Genomic DNA, 21978 nt, shown 5'->3' with positions numbered 1-21978 from the left:
AGGTCTACAAATCACAGGCGAGGGGTGCAAGTATGTATGGTGGCGAATTATGGGGTCACTGCAATAAATCCAAAATTATCGGGGTCGAGAACAAGTTCTTAACCCCTTCGACGCGCATGACAAAGCCAGCTCGTCATGGGCGTTACCTACGCTACGCACATGACGAGCTGGCTTTGTCACGTAACGCGCGATTTTCAAAATCGCAGCGCACAGCGGGAAAACCGCTAGCGCGCATGCGGTTAAGGAATTTGTTAGCTCTTCCGCCCAGTACCCTGCTCCTCCCACTGAGACTTCACTTGGGGATTACACCAATTGAGGAGGAGCTAGCTCTAAGACCATTAAGGTACTGGCGCCGGCTCTGGGTTACACCTGAGCTGGTTAATTATAGGCAAGAGCTTAGAGAAATACTTAGCTGTATCAGAGTATGTGAAATACCATGGCTCACCTTCATTAAGAAGGAATTCACTAGACTGGGACTGTCAGTCCTATGGACCGACCCCGAGAGGGGATGTAACCAGATCTTGGCCATTATGCTTACGAAAGGATATCGTGCTGAGAGCTTGAATACGGCTATGCGCAACCCCAAACATGGCTCCAGAACTGTTTCCTTTCTCATGGCAAAAGATGCATATCATTTTGAAGGCTTCCTAGATGTCATCTATCCTGTCATAGCCAGAAAATTGTACGTGCAACGGCGGCACGGTGTACTACCCATACGGGCCTTCACATGCAATTGGAGCATGTCCGCCCCAAAAAATTGCCCTCTCTGTGAATGTGACAGTGAATCAGAGCAACATGTCTTCTTCTTTTGTCGCGCATACCTCAAACCAAGGAAACACTGGCTCGTCCCACTATGGAAAAATGCAAGCGCTTAGAGTTATGCAAAATGACACCTCAGCACCCATTGTCTTCGCAGTTTCGCGTTTCTTAGCAGCTATGTGGCGCATAAGGAGAGCTTCAATTATCTAGGGCTAAGTGTCCCCTACTAGACAAACGATTTACTCTGTTACTGAGGTGTTCCTTAGTCCCTTAGTATACTCTACAAAGTGCCATTATTTTAATGTGATCTTATTGTGACTGTAATAATTAATTGTCATGTTTTAATAACGATAACTTTTTACTATATTAATGATGCATGTCTTTTAAATCTGTGCTTTTATGGTTTGAGTTTGAGTTTTAAAGTATTTATAAAGCGCGCGTTCACCGGAACGGTTTCATGGCGCTATGATAAACCAAGTCCTCGAAGACAAGAAAAATGGGAGGGGGATGGACGATAATTTATTGGGGGAAGGCTTTGGTGAATAAAAATGTCTTTAAGGCCTTTCTAAAGAGTGGGTATTGGGTAGTACATCTCAGGTGGGCCAGGAGGGAGTTCCAAAATATGGGGGCAAGAGTGGAAAATTTGGAACCTCCCCATTTCTTACGGCGAAAACGGGGGATGGCCAGCAGATGCAGAGTAGAGGAGCGGAGCTCCCTGCTGGGGACATAAGGTTTAATCTCTGAAGAGATAAACGTAGGGGCAGAGCCTGACAGGGCCTGAAAGGCAAGACAGCCTACCTTGAATTGAGAGTGTTGAAGAATGGGGAGCCAGTGTAGGGATTTCAAAAGGGGGGTGACATGGTGGGATCTGGAAAGGTTGTAGACCAGGCGGGCAGCTTGGTTCTGAACCAACTGTAGTCGGCGGACGTTATAGGCTGGCATGCCGTAGTAAAGGGAGTTGGCGTAGTCCAATCAGGAGACGACCATAGCCAGTGTGATAAGTTTTAGGGCCGTGAAGGAGAAAAACCGAGAGACCCTTCGGAGGTGCGGAGAGACAGAAAAGAGGAAGAAACCACTGAGCTCACCTGGGAATGTAAAGTGAGTTGGTCATTTAGTTTAATGCCAAGGGTTTTAACAGCGGGGGAAGAAGAGGGAGGGGGCCCGAGGGAGGGGGGCCAGAAGAGGGGGGACCAGGGACTTGGAGCAACCACCTGTCAAGACCAACTCGGTTTTATCGGGGTTTAATTTCAGGTGGTTGTGATTCATCCAGTCCCAGATGAAAAGCATGGTTGATTGAAAATTAGATTTAGAGTGAGGGGAGTGAGAGAGAGAAAAAATGAGCTGGAGGTCATCCGCATAGTTATATACGGATACCTCCTGTTGCTGAAGTGCAAAGATAAGGGGGGCTATGTACAGATTGAAAAGTAGGGGAGAGAGGGAGGAGCCCTGTGGGACACCGCATAGCACCTTCCGGGGTTCAGCCGAGAAGTCCCCCAGACGAACCGCTTGAGTGCGGACGTTTAGAAAGGAGGACAGCCAGACCAAAGCTGTGCCGCCGACCCCCGCCGCCCTGACACGGGAAAGTAAGATGGAGTGGTCCACCGTGTGAAAGGCGGCGGAGAGATCGAGTAGCACCAAGGCCTGAGGAATGTTTGTGTCTAATCCCTCTCTGAGAGTGTCGAGTACTGAGAGCACGACAGCCTCGGTGGAGTGACCTGGGCGAAAGCCGGCCTGGCGGGGAGCTAAGATGCGGTTTTCTTCCACGTAGGTGGTGAGTACTTTGGTCACGTGTCGCTCCAAGACTTTCCCTAGAAAGGGAAGCAGGGAAATGGGGCGATAGTTGGCGGGGTCAGAAAGGTCGGCCCCAGGTTTCTTAAGAATGGGAGTGATAGTCGCGGCTTTGAGAGCAGGGGTAACCACGCCTTGAGAGAGGGAGCAGTTAAGGAAAGTGAGCGGGGGCAGAGGGCAACACGTGAAGATGTGGCGGAGAACATGGGCAGGGCAAGGGTCAAGTGGAGAGCCGGATTTAACCAGAGACAGGAGCGAGAGAAAGGCTTCCTCTGTAAGTAGAGGGAATGAGTCCAGACGGGCCTCTGTAGGGATACCGGGCGGGATACGGAAAGAGGGGGAGGAGGGGTGGGGAATATTAGCTCTGATGGTTGCAATTTTGTCCAAGAAGTAGGAGTTCAGGGAGTCGCATAGGGGTTGTGAGGGGGAAGGCTTAAGGGTGGTTCTGTCCGAATAGGCCAATTTGTTGATGATAGAAAAAATTTCTCTGGGTTTATTCTCCGCGACAATGATTTTGGCTGAAAAGTAATCTTTTTTAGTGGAGAAGATAAGTTTTTTATATTGCAACAATGTGGCTCAAGGGGAGCTGAGTATTAGAAGGGTGTCTGGACATTACAATGAGTTGTGGATAGCTGCCACCAGGCCACTTGCCATCAACATTCACCCCAGAGGAGAGAGAAACCGGGAACCACAGCACAAGCAGCACGGTACGGTAGAGGGCTCTGCCCCTCATGGGGCAGAGACGGATAGATACCTGGCACTAGCAGGCGAGCCCAATTAGTCAAACTGTGTTTCATTCAACAGGCAGAGCCCCAGGGAGAGAAAGGCAGTAAGTGACCCAATGTTCTGTCTCCTCCAAGGTATCTCATCTGTAAGCGGTTACAATTTCATTTCGGCCGCCAAAGCGTCGTGTACTGAGCGGGGGCTGGGCTTCCGCCACCGGAGCCATTTGAGAACCACGAGTGGTGTCCCAGCCCTGCGGGGTGCAAGTATGTGCAGCTGGCACAAGGAGGTTTATGGGTTATAGTGGTTTATTGTCGTAGGTTGCGATGATCTATTAAAGAGATGTTGCTTCTAGAACATCCTGCAGTGTATGACAGTTTTGAGTCAGCTACTCTCGGGCTCACAGACGCTGTCCGGAGCACGTCAACCAGCCGGGGCCTGCGCAGGTAAGAGCAGTGGGGCGGGGTGGAGGGGGATTTCGACAGACTACCTCAAGGGTAAATTAATTCTTTATTTATTAATTTTCAACTCAGTCAACTCAGCTTTGTACATTATGGAAGGCAGTTACATCTTAATGAATTTGGGGGCCCTTGGCCAAATGTATTTTGGGGCCCCTGTTTGAATCAGATTTGAATTTCTGATCCAATTTCAGCTCTTTCATGGCCTTTTTGGTCAGGTCACTGACAGTACACAGGCACACTGGTCCAAATTCTAAATGTGTTTACATCTGATATTCCAGTACAGTGATATGTTTTTAAAAATACTGCAAATAATTCAAGTGACACCATCCCATTTCTCATATATGAGATACTGTTTGGACCTAAAAGAAACTTTTTTAAGGACGCTGCATGAAACAAACACAGCACTTCACACAACATAAAAGCCCCAGAGGGTTTGATGTTATCTCCATTTACAACCACCAATGTCTTATTCAGTTGCCTTAGTGGACAAAAACCTCCCGTGACTGATGGCACCTCTGTGGCGTCATCCGGGTCTGCTTCTGCAGGGAGCCTCTTCCGCGGCTGGGTAAAGCCTCTCAAAATATTCAAAACATGGTTACCCATAGGAAGAAGCCATCAGGTAAGTACGAATATTCCAACTTTTATTTCAAGGTAGCTGCATCAAGTGGCAAAACGAAAGAAACAATCACAGAATTCAATCCGCCAGACCGGTATCGGGAACTGCTTCCCTTCCTCAATGGCACGCTGTGGAAGTCAAACTGCTTTACACGTGCACCAATTATTTGTAGAGCCTGCCTCAGTGGGCGTGGCTGTATTCACAGCCTGCTGGTTCTTGTAGTGCTACGTAGTTTTCCTCCAGTGAGTTTGTCTGAAATCCCAGCACTTCACACAACATAAAAGCCCCAGTGGGTTTGATGTTATCTCCATTTGCAACCACCAATGTCTTATTCAGCTGCCTTAGTGGACAAAAATCTCCCTTGACCTATGGCACCTCTATATATATCTATATATATATAGAGATCCTTTGCTGATATATATATATATATATATATATATATATATATATATATATATATATATATATATATATATATATATATATATATACACACAAATAGGCAATGGATAGAATGCTAGAATGAATCTCAGCCACTGGTAATTACTTTGGCCAGTATCCCAGCCCATCCTTATTGTGCACACTATGCCGTCTCAGTTTAGACCTAGCCATATGCAAATCAGTCTTGACCCTGCTCCAATAAAAACAGTCCAGCCCAAATTGCCAGGTGAGGTCCTCCCCAAACCAGAACACAAGCAACCCAAGAACGGTTTTATCCACTTCAGCTTCAGAAGGACCACATTCCACCATCACCAGCAACAGGTTCCCCGCAGAAGCTGGAACAAGATCACTGCAGACCAGCTCGCTACTTCCTTGAACATGAACCCTCCCACCAGCACAACGAACCCCAGCCAAGCGGCCACCAACCTCACGAAATGGATCAGCGACTGCGCAGACGACCTCGCCCCTCTGAAGACCCCGCCGAGCCGACCCGGCAGCAAGAAAGCACCATGGTTCAACGACGAACTCAAGAGCTCCAAGAAGAACTGCAGAGCACTCGAGAAAACCTGGCGCAGAGACCCAACACCAGACAACATGACTGCCCTCAAGCTCGCCACCCGAAAACACCACCAACTGATCCACACCACCAAGAAAACCGCATTCAAGGAACGACTGGACAACAACGCACACAACAGCAAGGAACTCTTCAACATCGTGAAAGAGCTCTCCAACCCCAACGCCGGAAACAACGACATCACCCCCTCGCAAGACCTCTGCAACTCCCTCGCCTCCTACTTCCACAACAAGATCGCGGACATACACAACAGCTTCAGCACTCAACCGACGCACGCCACGACCGAACCGCCGCCCCCCACAACCACCCTCCGCGCCTGGACCCCGATCAGCACCGAAGACACCGTCCACACGATGAACTCCATCCACTCCGGATCTCCGACATGTGGTATATAAATAAATAATACCGGATCTAGGTTTTACTGGACATAGCAATAACAGATAGCTCAATAAATAAGAGTCAAGATTCGAGGTAGTAGGAGTTTGCAGGTTTAATACAGCATAAGGACAGGAACAGGACAACCTGCACAGGAATAGGATGACAGGGCCCGGCAGCTGCCGGGGCTGGATCTGGGATGAGCGCGCTAACTTTAATAACAATACACAAGCATATATACTAAAACAGTTGCAATTGCAATACATACAATAGGCGGAGCAGTGGGTGTGGTCAATAGCAGTCGCGAAAGATAAGGGTGAAAGTGGGTGTAACAGGAGGCGTATACATAGACATGTGATGTAGACGTAACAGAATATGTCATAAATGGGGCGGAAACATGGAGGGGGCTACCTAAGGAGCCGGGACCTCTAACCTAAATGGTGCGCGCAAACTGACAATGACGTGTTACTAGGAGAAGCTGGGGGCTATGAACTCTGTGCTAGGAGTAGAGACTGAAGTCTGGAGAGTCAGGGCGACATGTGCCTAAACAATATCTAGTATCTGATGTTTAGAGAACATGTTGATATAAACTAAAAGCTATCGGGGTAAAGGCTAACAGACTCTAAGACTGGTGCATGCATTATTCTACATGTAGTGCGTGATGAAGAATATTAAATGACCATAAATACAGTATTTCTCTTACATGGAGACGTAAAGGCTAGACTGTGACGGAAACTATTGATGCGATTCAGTAGCTTAGGAATGCAGTGAAGGAGGGCTGAACTGATAACTAGGATCATAACATATTCTTGGCAGACTAGCAGGCAGAGCCAGGCCGAGCCGGGCACTGTGAGGCAGGAAGTAAGTGAAGGGTCAGGAATACAGGTGGGGGCTGTATCGCTCCTCAGCGAGGGCTCAGGAGACAGGAGCTGAATCTGGTGTCCAGGCCCTTTTGAGGCCTAGAAACGGGGGCTTTTCAATGAAATAACGTGCACACTGAGAAACGTGGCAACGTAACTTTACATAGGCCTGATACTCGTAGCTTTCACGAGAACTGGAAACTGGCATACTAGAGATGGACACAGCTGTAATTGCGTCTTTAATCGATCATGGGGAATACATATGCATATTAATCATGCACATATAACATAGGATGGGGAACACGTAGGGACACAGAACATGGCAAAATTTACTTTTCCACAGAGACCCAACACCAGACAACATGACTGCCCTCAAGCTCGCCACCCGAAAACACCACCAACTGATCCACACCACCAAGAAAACCGCATTCAAGGAACGACTGGACAACAACGCACACAACAGCAAGGAACTCTTCAACATCGTGAAAGAGCTCTCCAACCCCAACGCCGGAAACAACGACATCACCCCCTCGCAAGACCTCTGCAACTCCCTCGCCTCCTACTTCCACAACAAGATCGCGGACATACACAACAGCTTCAGCACTCAACCGACGCACGCCACGACCGAACCGCCGCCCCCCACAACCACCCTCCGCGCCTGGACCCCGATCAGCACCGAAGACACCGTCCACACGATGAACTCCATCCACTCCGGATCTCCGACAGACCCCTGCCCTCACCACGTCTTCAACAAGGCCGACGCTGTCATCGCACCCCACCTGCGGGACATCATCAACACCTCCTTCGACACCGCGACCTTCCCGGAGAGCTGGAAGCACGCTGAACTCAGCACCCTACTTAAGAAGCCATCAGCCGACCCCACCGACCTCAAGAACTACCGCCCCATCTCGCTGCTCCCATTTCCGGCAAAAGTCATCGAGAAGACCGTCAACAAGCAACTGGCCGCCTTCCTCGAAACGAACGGCTCCCTCGACCTCTCGCAGTCTGGCTTCCGGGCCAACCACAGCACCGAGACCGCCCTGATCGCAGCCACCGATGACATCCGAGCCCTGCTCGACAACGGGGAAACAGCGGCCCTCATCCTCCTGGACCTATCCGCGGCCTTCGACACTGTCTGCCACCGTACCCTAGTACAGCGCCTCAGCAACGTCGGAATCCAGGAGAAGGCACTGGAGTGGATCATCTCCTTCCTCGCCGGAAGGACACAGAGAGTACGCCTCCCCCCGTTCAGATCGGAGGCCACCGAAGTCATCTGCGGCGTCCCTCAGGGCTCCTCGCTCAGCCCAACACTCTTCAACGTCTACATGAGCCCCCTCGCAACCATCGCACGCCAGCACAACCTCAACATCATGTCCTACGCCGACGACACCCAGCTGATCCTCTCCCTCACCAACGACCCCGCCACCGCCAGAGCCAACCTACACGAAGGGATGACAGACGTTGCCAAGTGGATGATGGACAGCCGCCTGAAACTGAACTCGGACAAGACGGAAGTCCTCATCCTGGGATCTTCACCCTCCGCCTGGGACGACTCCTGGTGGCCCCCCGCCCTGGGCAGCGCACCCAAACCCACAGACCACGCACGCAACCTGGGCTTCATCCTGGACTCCTCCCTCTCCATGACCAGACAAGTCAACGCCGTCTCCTCGTCGTGCTTCAACATCCTGCGCATGCTACGTAAGATCTTCCGATGGATCCCCACCGAGACCAGGAAGACGGTCACCCAGGCCCTCGTCACCAGCCGTCTGGACTACGGCAACTCCCTCTACGCCGGAACCACCGCCAAACTCCAGAAGAGACTCCAGCGGATCCAGAACACCTCAGCACGACTCATCCTGGACATCCCCCGCCGCAGCCACATCTCCGGGCACCTGAGAGACCTGCACTGGCTCCCGGTCAACAAGAGAATCACCTTCCGGCTCCTCACCCACGCACACAAAGCCCTACACAACCAAGGCCCAGAATACCTCAACAGCCGCCTCAACTTCTACGTTCCCAAACGCCAGCTTCGATCGACCAACCGCGCCCTCGCCGCCGTCCCCCGCATCCGAAGAGCCACCACAGGAGGAAGGTCCTTCTCCCACCTGGCCGCCAAGACGTGGAACTCCCTTCCGACCCACCTCCGCCTGACCCAGGACCACCTCGCCTTCAGGAAGCAGCTCAAGACCTGGCTGTTCGAGCAGTAGCAGACCCCCCCCCCCCCAGTGCCTTGAGACCCGCCGGGTGAGTAGTGCGCTATATAAATGCTGTGATTGATTGATTGATTTACTAGGGCTCATGGCATGGTTCCAGTTGGCCAGTCCGCACAAGACCCTCGTCTGGGCATACCCTCCCTGCTTAGAGCATTGCACTGAATTAGGCGAAAGGTGATGGATGGAATGCTTATATTAATCTCAGCTAATGGTATTTATTCGGACTGCATCGCAGTCCATTGTTATTTGGCACACCATGCCACATGTTTGACCCAGCCATATGCAAACCCGTCTCTGCCCTGCTCCAGTAGGAACACTCCACTCTGAAGTGCAAGGTCAAGTCCTCCCTGAACTAAAACACAAGCAACCCAGGACCACTTTCGCCTACTTAGGTCTCAGCAGTCAGGTATAGCTTGGTTCCAGAGGCACAGAGTGCACTAGGCACACATCTGGGCATTCCCATCTCACTTAAGGTTTTGCACTGATGTACATAAAAATTTGATGAATGGAATGCTTGAATGAATCTCACCCACTGGTTATTACTCTGGGCAGCACCCCAGGCCATCATTATTTTGCACACCACGCCATATTAGCAGATTAGATAAAACAGTCGTTGTAAATGACTGGGCGGACACGAGAACATTCAGCTCAACTTCATTTTGCTCCCAGCCAGGCAAAGATGAATTATTTAAAGCCAAACACCTGCTTGTGATTTTCTGTTTGTGTGAATCAAAATACCAACTGTGTAGGCTGACATTATTTTCATGTAATGAGGATCTAAATCTTTTTGTAGAACAGACTACTGGTGCATTTTAAGTAAGGATTGCACAGCGTTTACTGCTGAGCCTGTTAGTCATGCTTGCGACATTTAACACAGGGTATCTGATGTTAGTAAAGTTTATTAGCTTTGTACAAAAAAACATTTCTTGCCACAAAGATTTAAACCAAGGGCAAATACATAGTTCAAAACACTTTTTCTAACACACTGTAAGTTCCTCACTGATCACACATATATGCATTTTAGGGGCATAATTATCATGCTGAAAGTAGTGCATTGAATTATAACAGACAGGCAAGCCAGGGCCAAGGGTAAGTGATCCATTTTGTTAATTGATATTTAACAAAATACTAAATTCAAATGTTCAGAGACCTTAGAAGGGAAATACAATAGAAAAACATATTTTAATGGTGTTCTACTTTTTTTTCTTTGGACTGCAGAGGCTAAAAAGAGAATAACTAATAGGAGGTGAGTCACACTGTTTTTTCTAATTGTTGTACAATTCCACCACTTTCAAAATCAGTTTCAGTTTGGATGGTCATTAAATATGTCACACTTAAGAAAAATAGGACGAAGAAAGGTTTGCAGGAAAAATATTAAATTAGCAAATGTGGATTGTAAGGCATCTTCACCCAAGGCCATGTAATAAACAGTGGATGTTTAGTATCTTTCTGTACTTTCACCCCAAAAGGGATAATACAGAACTCTATCTAGTTGTGAAACGTTCTATTTTCACTAACAGAAGCATTCTATTACCACTAACAGAAGCTTCTATCTCCACTAACAGAAGCATTTTATTTCCACTAACAGAAGCATTCTAGTTCCACTATCAGAAGCGTCTCTCTCCACTAACAGAAGCATTTTATTTCCACTAACAGAAGCATTCTCTTTCCACTAACAGAAGCATTCTATTTCCACTAACAGAAGCTTCTCTCTCCACTAACAGAAGCATTTTATTTCCAATAACAGAAACATTCTATTTCCAGAAGCATTCTGTTTCCACTAACAGAAGCATTCTGTTTCCACTAACAGAAGCTTCTCTCTCCACTAACAGAAGCATTTTATTTCCACTAACAGAAACATTCTATTTCCACTAACAGAAGCATTCTGTTTCCACTAACAGAAGCATTCCATTTCCACTAACAGAAGCATTCTATTTCCACTAACAGAAGCATTCTATTTCCACTAACAGAAGCTTCTATCTCCACTAACAGCAGCGTTCTATTTCCACTAACAGAAGCATTCTATTACCACTAAAAGAAGCATTTCATTACAACTATAATGGAAACATTTTATTTCCACTAACAAAAACATTCTATTTCCACTAACAAAAACATTCTATTACCACTAACAGAGGTGATCTCAAGCAGCACAGATACAGCTCTTTGCATAAGAAGACTAATAATAAGCCCAATGTACTGGAACATATCTGCATCTACAATATCTCAAATGAGAACAAGGCCCGACTATAGCTCTCACTTTGAACTCGAAGTTGAAATTCAGATCCATCACACATCGAGATCTTTTTACATGACGCCACTTCTTACAGTGTTATAGCGATCACAGTGGACACTGCGACTACTCTTAGGACTTTTGCCAAATAACGTTGCTGCAATACCTGTAGAACCACTGATCTTTCTACAGAATTAGCCTAAGATCAATACATTTGCTCCAGGGTCTACCAAGAGATTCAGGAGGTGGAATACAAGAGCCTCCATTCTGCACTGTTGAACATCTGTCTCAGTTGAAATGTTTGGGCATTGTACATGGTTTGCTTAAATTATGAGCAGAACTAATTTACATGTGTTCTCAAAATTGATGAACAGATCCCTTGCATCAGACATTAGTCCACCCTCTGGAAGAGAGACACTTTGGTCAAAAGATCATTGGAGATATACAAATCAATCAACAGGAAATGACATCATCAGAAAGTGACATTCTGACTAAGAGAAAGACAAATATAAAAAGTCTGTAGAAATAATTGAGAAAGTAAGAAACTGTATCTCCTGTAGGACACTCAAAAATAGGTGTTAATGATGAAAAAATAAGAAAAAGGGCCAAAAATAAGAATATTCACTTCTAAGCCCAATTTAACCAATATAATGGTAATGAAACAATCACAGTTATATTTTTTCTATAGTGGAGTAATGTTTATGAAACACACGGTCATGGTGGTTATATGCCAGATTATTGTAAGCAGACATATATCTCCTGAAATAAATATTGTGCCCTAAATATAATTCACAAAAATATAACCGCTGTAGGCATAGATTTTCTATTATTTGAACTCCAGTAGAGTTATATTTTTGTAAATAATATTTAGGGCACAATATTTATATCAGACGATACTCTGACTATGATGTTCTTGTCCTGCACTGCCAGAATACAGTTTTTGTTGCTATACATGAAGTAACAACGAGAAGTAGCAGATCTTGTTAGATTTTCTGAATTTCTAAACAGTGTCTCCTAAACACTACCTATCCAATATTTTCACAGGGAACTCAAAAATCCTCTGAACCTCCCTGGGAATTATTTTCACTACACGGAAAAATACCTCCAAAGTAAACACGAATGTAAGTAATTTTGGGACTGGGTGCCAAAGAAATGTATTAAAGATCTCTGTACAGTGTCAGCAGCCTGGAAGTTACATGCTTGGGAAGGGGCAGCACATATGAATTCATATTCCATCCGGTATGTAAGTACCTACAAGCATCCGTCTCCTCTGTGATCGAGTCCTTATGTATTTTCAATTTCTGGTACCAGAAACAAAAGTACTCCACATTTGGGCCTAAAGAAGCTGATAAGTAAACTCATTGAACTTAAAGTTTCAACCTTCCTGCAGAGTCCTATTGTGCCTCAGCTCTCCGCTCAGCCCCCCTCTCTATCATTGTGCCTAACAGTGCTTAACTTGACCTGGTGGAGGCCACCAGCACGCATTTTTGGGGTCCGGCACGTATTTTTCCTCATTCAACATTTTTGCAGAGAAAGAGAAGGAAAACTCACAAATGGGGAACAAGAGGGTAGAAAACGACGGAAAAAGTCTAAAAATAAAAAGGTTGGCACCTGCAGGAGTGAGATAAAGGGGCAGGGAGTGGAATAAAAACGCATGCGGTGGATTAAAGACTACGCAGCCATGTTATTCGGCGTAAAGACATTTAATTGCGCCAGCCGTAGCTTCTAGGAGGTATTTGGGCATCAGCACTCATTTTTTTAACAAAATAAGCACTGGTACCTAACCACAACACTTTAATTGAGCTGTACTTAAAAGCAGTATCAGGGCAACCCAAACACCCTCAACATGGATCTGGGTACTCCTTAACATTTAATATAATTGTTCATATACCTTTTCTAAACAAAATGATATTTCAACATGTGCACAATCCATTACAATAAAAACATTTTATTCAAAAAGCTTTTCAAAAAATATTTAAAAAAACTTTACATTCACATACTCCTTTCAGGTGAGATACCAATCCCGAAAGGGCACTTAAACCATATTAAAAACACAGTAAGCAGTTGTTCTGGTCCTTCGCTCGAACAAAACTAGCTCATCAGATGAGTCATATATGGTGGATGGGACATGTGCCAAAAACTGACTAATGTCCTCTCTGCTCTATTTATAGTGTATACAGGGGAGAGTGTGTATAGCACATTCTCACATCTCTGCTAGCCCCCTATTGAAAGTCTCTACATGGCTTTACTCTCTAAATAGGGTCGATGGAACATCCACCGATAGAGTGCATACATGTCTACACACTCTAAATAGGGATTACAGGACATCCAGCAATACAGAGTATACACAGGTATAAACTATAAACCAACAGACGGGACATCCACCAATGGAACGGAACCACAGGTATCTACTCTAGGTCATACGGGACATCCACCAATAAACTGCATACACAGGCATGCACTCCAAATAGGGTGGACGAAACATCCACCAATATGCTGTATACACAGGCATACACTCTAATTTGAGTGTATGGGACATCCACAATACACTGTATACACAGGCATGCATTCTAAACAGGGGATTAGCCAGCAAATTAAAATACCCCCGCTGTGATCTATACCTCGAATGTCATTGGGTGAGTGAAGCGGGTAAGCCCTACCGACTCTAGATGAGATCCCTTATTAACCCCTTCCGTTCATCTTTAAGCCTTTCATTTATCCATCCATGTATCCATACTTTCATCCATCCTTTCACCATTCCATCCATCCACACCTTCATTATTAGTTTCCATCCTTCCACTTCCAAACATTCTTATAGCCTTTTACTCATCCATCGATCGATTCATCTATCCATCCACTAATTCACCCTCCTTTTATCAATTCATCAATCTGTCCTTCCACACCTCCATCCAGGTGGCCATTCATCCTTTCACCCATTCATCCAGACTTTTATCATTCAAGCCACTTTCTTTCACTCATGCAAATATTGTTTTATCCTCACAGCCATCAGTCAATTTGCCCTTGCACCATCCTTTTTAGCCTTCCTTCTTGTCAGAGTTTCTTCTTTATTTTCATATACCCTTCATTCCACTCTTCCTTCCAGCCCCCTTCTCTCTCTCTTTCCCTCTGTTTTCTCTTAATTTCTTTGTTGTAATTAAATTTCCTTGCTTGACCTCTGTTATCAGTGTCCCATACTTTTAAGATCCTTTGTCTGCAGACAGGAAAGGCTCATTAATACATTTGACTGTCAACAACACCCCTGCTTAAGCAAGGGTTAACAACGCCACTGATTCTAATTAGGGCATATGCGTTATCCACCAATACACTGTATACAGGGGCATGCACTCTAAATAGGGTGGACAGAACATCTTCCAATAAAAAGGGCATACAGGACATCCACCAGTAAACTGTACACATGTGTATGCACTCTAAAGAGGGTAGACCGAACAAGTACCCCACCAATTCACTGTATATAGGGGCATACACTCTATCTCAAACTGAGTGGAAGGGACATCCCCCAGCAAACACAGGGGCATGCACTCTAAATAGGGCTTACAGGAGATCCACCAATAAACTGTATAGACGGGCACGCACTGTAAATAGGGTGAATGGAGCGTCTACCAATACACTGTATACAGGGGGATACAGCATACATAAGGGGTACGGGACAATCCCCCAGTAAACTCTATACACAGGCATGCACTCTAAATAGGACGTACTGAAGATCCACAAATAAACTGTATACAGGGGCAAGCACTCGAAATAGGGTGTATGGACATCCACCAATAAATAGGGCGGTTTGGACGTCCATCAATAAAGTGCATACATGGATACACATTGAATATGGCGGACACTGACAGGTCATCGACATATTTACAGCGGATGTTGTCAGTATGCAAACTAGAAGAAACCGTCTCAGTCACAGACATCTCACTATTGGGTCACATTCACACATAGAGATTTCGCTAATGCCTACTTCCTGGAAGGAGTTTCTTTCCTCTGTTCGTTCCTTACATTTTCTGTAAGATACCCCGTGAGGTGCTGAACTTGCCCAGTGCGACAGTCACTTCTCGTCGCCTGCCAATCCATGAAACCGCCCAGCATCAAAACGACCAGAGGGCCTGATTTTAAAGCTGCTGGTTGCTTTATTAAAGGGCAAAAATTAACAAATGTCCAAATATGAATATCCCTCATAGTTTGAGGTTCGGCCAATGACCATCTCAGACACGGTCCACCCAGGATGGTTCAGGGAACTAACACTTCCACTGCTGGAACTACGTTTCACTTTAAGGCCACAAGATCATATACCGCTGGGTCCAAGCAGCCGCTCATCCTTCCCAGGTCGATAAAAAAAGTACTATTGTGTTCAGTAACAACAATAATCTGCTAGGGTATGTGCTCCGGTTAACGCACGGTCTAGGTATGCCTGTCATGTCATACTGGCCGCCCTCTGAGGGGTCCTTGAGACAAATGAACGTGCCAGCAGCCGTGGGAGCTCCCTAGCTCAAAGAAGTCCTACCTGCAGCGCTCCCGGACCCCACAAGCGCCAGCAGCAGCACCGCACAGCCCGGAGACATGCTGCCTGCAGACGGAGGACGTCTGTCTGTCCGCACCGCTCCTCATCCGGCAGTGGGAAGGACTCCGCGCATCTGTAGGGCGGCCTCTGACCGGCCTCTCCCAGGCACGCGCCCGCTGCCCCGGGTTCCAAGAGAGGCGGGGTGCGTCAGCGCCCTGTGGCCTCCCTGCGCTCACGAATGCATTTAAATATATACCACCAACAGGTCTGTCTGGGCGCAGCTCGGGCCATTATCCCGCCACTGCTGATGGGCTGTCATCAGAGAATTCTAAGCAGAGCTGAGGTGGGACCGTGGGAAGGGCAGAGGTAAACTCAGGACTCAACTATTATATGCCCTTCCCACAGTCCCCACAGATCTTTCGCACGTCTGATTATCACCATGGAGAGAATTACTGTAGTAAATACGTATAGAGCGATATTATTGCTAGAGCAGAGGTCTTCAAACTTTTGTAGGTTGAGCCCCACCAGCTGAATTGTTTTAAATGTGGGGCCCCCCCACCATCTGACAGAAATGTTGGGAATCTGATACACTACATATTCAACCGCCACCCGCATATCCCGGGCATATCCGGCAAATAATGTACAACACAATAAGAGTGTTTAGTGGGTGTGGTTAAATGACAGAGGTTTATTACACAGCTCAAAACACAATTTTCCAAGATAAAATGTGCGCAAATAGTTTTTACTAGAATGCTTTGTATTACACATGACATAGATTGATCATAACACCACCAAGGGTTTGCCTGTTTTTTGCCGCCGAGACGGTCAATCTGTGGATGGATTTTCGCGACAGCCATCCTCAGGTTGTGCTCCACATCCAGTCGTGAATGGTTCTTCGTCTTTAATACCGCAAGTGCCGAGAACCTAATCTCACATAATTAGCGAGCTAAAAGGCAAGAGAGTTTTGATAGCAGTTGTGCTGTGTGTACAGATTCAGTGAGGATGAGGCACTCTTGCTTTACTTCCTGAAAATAAAATGTCTTTGCTCTCTTGTGTTGTTCTTTTGTCTGGTAATAAGTGGCTGCCTAAGAGTGAATTGGTGATTCCCATTTGGATATAAGAGTTTTTGTACTAATGTAAAAATGAAAATCTCTTTGAACAGGAGAAGGCAAATGCTCCAGGTTTTTGTTGTCTATGTTTGGGCACACAGAGTTTCTTTCTCCTTTGCTCTGTTCCTACGGGCCTTGCCGAAACCCCCAGAGATGTTTCTTTACACTACAGAAGTATGGGCACGTCATGCCCCATTGCAATTTTCTTTAAATGACCTTGCTCTCAATAGGTGTGCCAAGGTTTCAGATTGCTATGTGTGACATTTTCATAATTTCAGTGTAATTGTGAGTGAGATTTCAATGACTATGAGTGACACTTTCTCACGAGCAAACTCAAGCAGTGAAGATGAGGGAAACATGAATATCTGGAATTGCACCCATTTGAGCAACATGGCTGTGCCAGCAAAAGCACATTTTCATTGCATACCAAGTCAGTGTAACAGTAGATCATGCTTTACACTCTCTTCCTGCACCGGGGCAATGGAGGTCTGATCTGTGTCACCGTAGCACAGTGAGTAACTGAATGTGTTGTAATGTGACACACTTTACACCTGGCACCCACGGACTGTAGACAGTTGCCGGATCGTGCGCTGCCAAGAAGGCATTCGCTAATTAACACAAACACACTCGGGTGGCAAGTGCACTGCACAATACACTGAGGCTGAATAAATCGAATTACTATAGTTAGGCCTTAACAAGAAACATTTCAATATTTCCTGCCAAGTGACCCCTGTGTGACTCAGCTCCCTTTAATTAACTGCATGATGTATTCTGGGAGCTGTAGTGCAGACTGGGTCCGGATTAGTTGTTGCAACTGAAGACAACACATTGCGGATTTGTAAAAGAAAAGTCCATGGCAGGCACGTGTGTGGGAGCGAGGAAGGGTGAACGTCTGGAGTGCCACAGGCCCTTCCTAAATAGATTTGATTTTTTTTAAAAACCTGCTGAACACAGGAGGGCTAGAGTTTGCTGGTAACCTTACTAAGGTGGGCAGACATTCGCTCTAAGCTTCCCTCCCCTCTACTCACATCAATTTTAATTGATGCATCCTATTCCAGCGATAAGAAATATAACGTGTACAGAAACAGAAAAATATTGCAGGTTCTGCTCACAATACCTTGCAAAACCGGGGTACCGAGAACACATTTGCAAGCCTCTCAGAGAAGAAGCACGCCTCTGTTCCTGACAGGCCTTGCTGAAACCCCCAGGGAGGTTTCTTTAAATTTCAAAAGTAGGAGCACGTCGTGCCCCAGTACAAGATAGTTGAAACTAACATTGTGTGCCTTCGATTTCCCTCTCTCCCCAACCCCACCCCAGCCTCCTCCCCACCCACCTCTGCCTTGACTTAGAAAACATTGAAAGAATGTTTGCATGTTTGCATCAAAATAATATTTTCACACACGCTGCAAATAAACTGGTGGTTTAAATCTTCCATCAGCAGAAGAATTCTTCACGGTGAGGAAGCAAAATGCAAATCTCAGAACAAGATAACCTTGACAGGACAGCAACCTAAGGAAGTAAAAGGCAGCAAACGGGAGGAGTGAAGTAACGCCACACTACGCAAAAAGTCAAATAATTCAGAAGCTTTATGCTCCTGGTTTCGCGGGACTTCCTGCCATCTGTAATGCTGTCCCCTTCATTGGTGTAACATGATCAGTGATGACCTTACGAAGTGCTGATTGGCTGCTGTACAGGAGTCTGCCAATCTAAAATCCCCATTTGAAATGGGCAAGAAATGCAGGAAGTAAACGTGCTTTCGAGTCGAGGTGGTACATTTGAAAACAAAGGTGAGGTTTCAGGTGTAGTGCGCGCCCCCCCTGAGATGACCGAGCACCCCACCAGGGAGGCGCGCCCCACAGATTGAAGAAGTCTGGTCCTAGAGTGAAGTCTAACCTGGTGAGGTCTCCAGGTACAAACTTCTGTGACAAAATAAGAATTTTGAGTATCTTTGACTTTCCTGGTAAATGTTGTGGGTGCAAGTGGTACAGATTTTAAGGCAGAATGTACTAGTTACCGGTTGCAAAAATATTATTAGCTACTTGTGACAGTAATGTTGCGACCAGTAAAGACATTTTATGAATCAAACTATGTGTTAAAAAGGACATTTTATAAAATTCCAAATTCTAGCAGGTAGTAATTTATCTACCTCATGAATATTAATGGGCCAGTCGCAAATTGCAACTCACTCCGATTGGTGGCCATCACAAGACCACCATACCTCTGATCACCTTTAAACAAAGTGACTCATTTTTCTTAGTGTGGCCTGTTTTCCCCATCAATTATTTTTTACCGTTACAAAGAGTGAAGGGGATCCATTCCGTTTTGTGAATGGCTTATCACCCCAGGAGTCGGTATACTTTCAATGTTTTGCAATTAGATTACGGTCGCAAAACGTTGATACATCTCATACTGATTCGCAATTTGGAAGGGACACCTACAACACAACCCTTCCACATTTCAAATTGGTATCCACTCAAAAATCCAGTTTGGGATTCGTTAGAAGCTTACAGACTCCTAAAATGGGTTTAGTTCCATGTAAAATAATGGTTTTGATGTCACAAACTACGAATCAGACGGTTTGTGACTGCAAAAACATTTTGTAAATCAGGCCCATAAACATTCAAGGGTTACACGGCAAGAGGGATGTTGTGGGTTCGTAAGGTTTTCTAATTTAGATCAAGGAACAAGCAAGCCATTATAGATTAAAAAATAAGTGAACAATGCACGTTGATTCACCAAAATGACAGGTGTGAGAGCACACACTCTTTAACCGACACCCCACGGATGTCATAAATTAATGGCATTGGAAATTTCTTCTTTGATCCGTTCATAACTATTTTGAAGGGTTCCATTCCATTTAAACTTGCTAGACATCTTTAACAACTGTCTCAATTCAAATGTTTTTGTGTCCAAATCCCTAAATTAGTTGCATAAAATTCTGCCAGACCCAGGAAGGACTTGAGTTATCCGTGGAGGCTGGAGCAGGTGCATTTCTGATGGTTTCCACCAACTCATTTTTTGGTAGAACTCCACTTTCAGAAATTTCATGAGCCAGGTAGGTGATATATTTTGCTGTAAATTCAAATCCTTTTACTTCAACAGTAAGACTCTTCTCACTCAACACTGAAAACATTTTCTTTACCCTTTAGTCATGTTCTAAGCAGCCTGTCCCCTTAATAGGGATGTTATCTTGGAAAAAAACGACCTAGTTGAGATCCTCAAGTAGTTGACACAGTAAGCGCTGGAATACTGCAGTAGCAGAGGCCAAACCAAATGGCATACATCTGAACTGGAAACAGCCATAAGTTGTTATTAATTTCATCAAATGTCTAATTTTGAGATGCAGCAGTGCCTGGTGATATGCTGAGCCAAGACAATTGATTTAAACCATTTAACACCTTTGGTTAAAGCCACCATCTCGCTGATTGTAGGTATAGGAAACTTCTCAACTACAATGTTCTGATAGAGATCACATAAATCAATGCAAAGTCTAACCCTGCCATTAGCATGTCGTGCCACAACCAAAGAATCTAACCATTTTTTTGTTTCTTTAACTTTTATTTAACATTTTCCATACCATACATTGCAGCTTTGTAACAAGGAAAAGCTAAAGTACAAGTATTCACAAGGTTATCACAGCGAGCTGACTGATTCCAATATGGATAACAAAGGAACATATCAGAGCGAGTACAGTGGGAAAGAAAGTCCTGATCTTGTGCCGTCACTGCAGGAGAAAAATAAGTAGATATACCATGACATAGTCCTTCATTGGGCGGCAGGTCAGATCTTCTTCTAAAGCAATCAGGACCCCCATGACACCTTGTCTTATGGAAAAGCTTTGGAACGGCTGTTTAAGACTTCAGGATCACATTGACCGCCATAGCCTGCTCCAATCATATCAGTCTGACTTTCTCTCGCTGCAGCATTGAGATGGCCACCATCTGCGTGGTGGGAGACACTGGCTTTTCTTGGACATTCCAAACCTGACTCTCAAATGGTTGACTTGCTATCTGTCTTTCACTGTAGGGGAGTATGTATCAATGGTGCAGCCAGTGCAGTGGCAGTGGGTCCCAGATTGTGAAGGAGGGTTAGTGTGCCTTGTATTAGCTCATTTAGATTGCAGCTGATGAGTCTGAATGGTTGAAACTTAGAGCCTACCTGGGCCTTGGGACCGGTTACTCTTGGGCGAGCGGGTGGAAGTAGAGCGGTAAGGGAAGATAGGAGCAAGGATGAGGGAGAAAAGAAGAGCTGTGAAAGGAATGAAACAAAAAGAAGGGGTGAAAGATAGAAAACAGAGGAAAACGTAAAACAAATGGAGAAGGAGATAACAATGAAGAAATGGAATAGGGACTAGGAAGAGAAAGGTGCCAAAAATGCACCGTGGAAGAAAAGGAGGAGGGCGATGGAACATAGGAAGGCAATGGCAATATATAGATGTGAGAGAATGGGAGCAAGGAGATAGAACAGACAGATTAAGGGGGCTAGAGGAGAGAACTGTGAGGGGAAGAGAGAGGATACAAGAGAATTGTGAGGGAGAGTAAATGAAAAGAGGAGGTCAAAGGGGACACCGTCAGGAAAAGGAGAGAGAGGTGAAGGAGATAAGGATGAATAAAATGCAGGAGGAGAAGAGAAACAGAGGAAGTTAAAAAGGTAGAGAAGCTGAAAGGAGGATGGAGGTGAGAGAGGATTGAGAGAGTGGTGAGAAAGAAAGAATGAAGAACTTGTAGGACCATACCGACCATTACTGCAGCAGAATTAGTGACAGGAGTGAGAGGAGTCCACGTCGCCACAATTATGGCTGTCTTTTATTACCGCCTTGTAGTCCAGAGGGCACTTTGTCCATTCCTGCATTGGAGCCCGTGGCACGCTTGCTCTGCCATTGTCTGGGCAGATACCAAACAGTTTTTCTTCTGCGGTCCAGGCTCATACATTAAGAGGCCTCCCAGACTCCACGTCCATGCTACTGGAAACTGTACTAGACGCAGCTGCCACACCCTTCGCTTAGCTGGCAAGGGCAGTTTCAGCACATATCGCCAATGTGACATCACGTGTGCTGCCTTCCTTCACTTAAATCCTCCTCCTTAGCCCCTCTGGCCCTTTCTCTTAACCTTTCATCTCTGTTTCCTCTCCTAATTCTTTCATTCAGTTATCATTCAATCGCCTAGGCCAGAAACACCAATCTTCTTCTTAGACTGGGTGAACAGCACAAGGGGAGTAACAGAAGACCGCTCCAGATATACCCTGGATATGGATACCTGAAAAGAGCGTGAATGACTCACCCATCTAAAACCACGGCCATGCTTTTTGAAGGTT

At 45.8% G+C, this 21978-nt stretch overlaps 1 protein-coding gene across 1 annotated transcript in view; it reads right to left on the bottom strand.

Moving 5' to 3' along the window:
* LOC144824484 (uroplakin-3b-like protein 1) overlaps window positions 1-15658 on the bottom strand; it is a 186859-nt gene extending 171201 nt beyond the window's left edge. Inside the window, exon 1 of the mRNA XM_078683567.1 lies at window positions 15560-15658. Within this exon, the coding sequence (XP_078539693.1) occupies window positions 15560-15617 (58 nt within the window). The 5' untranslated portion in view covers window positions 15618-15658. The remainder of the gene's footprint in view (window positions 1-15559) is intronic.
* Between the last annotated feature and the right edge of the window lie 6320 nt (window positions 15659-21978).

The sequence above is a fragment of the Lissotriton helveticus genome, chromosome 3_1 (assembly GCF_964261635.1).
Source record: "Lissotriton helveticus chromosome 3_1, aLisHel1.1, whole genome shotgun sequence".
In the NCBI taxonomy this organism is placed as follows: Eukaryota; Metazoa; Chordata; class Amphibia; order Caudata; family Salamandridae; genus Lissotriton; species Lissotriton helveticus.
Note: the sequence above shows the minus strand (reverse complement) of the source record. Positions and strands in the feature narration are given on the sequence as shown.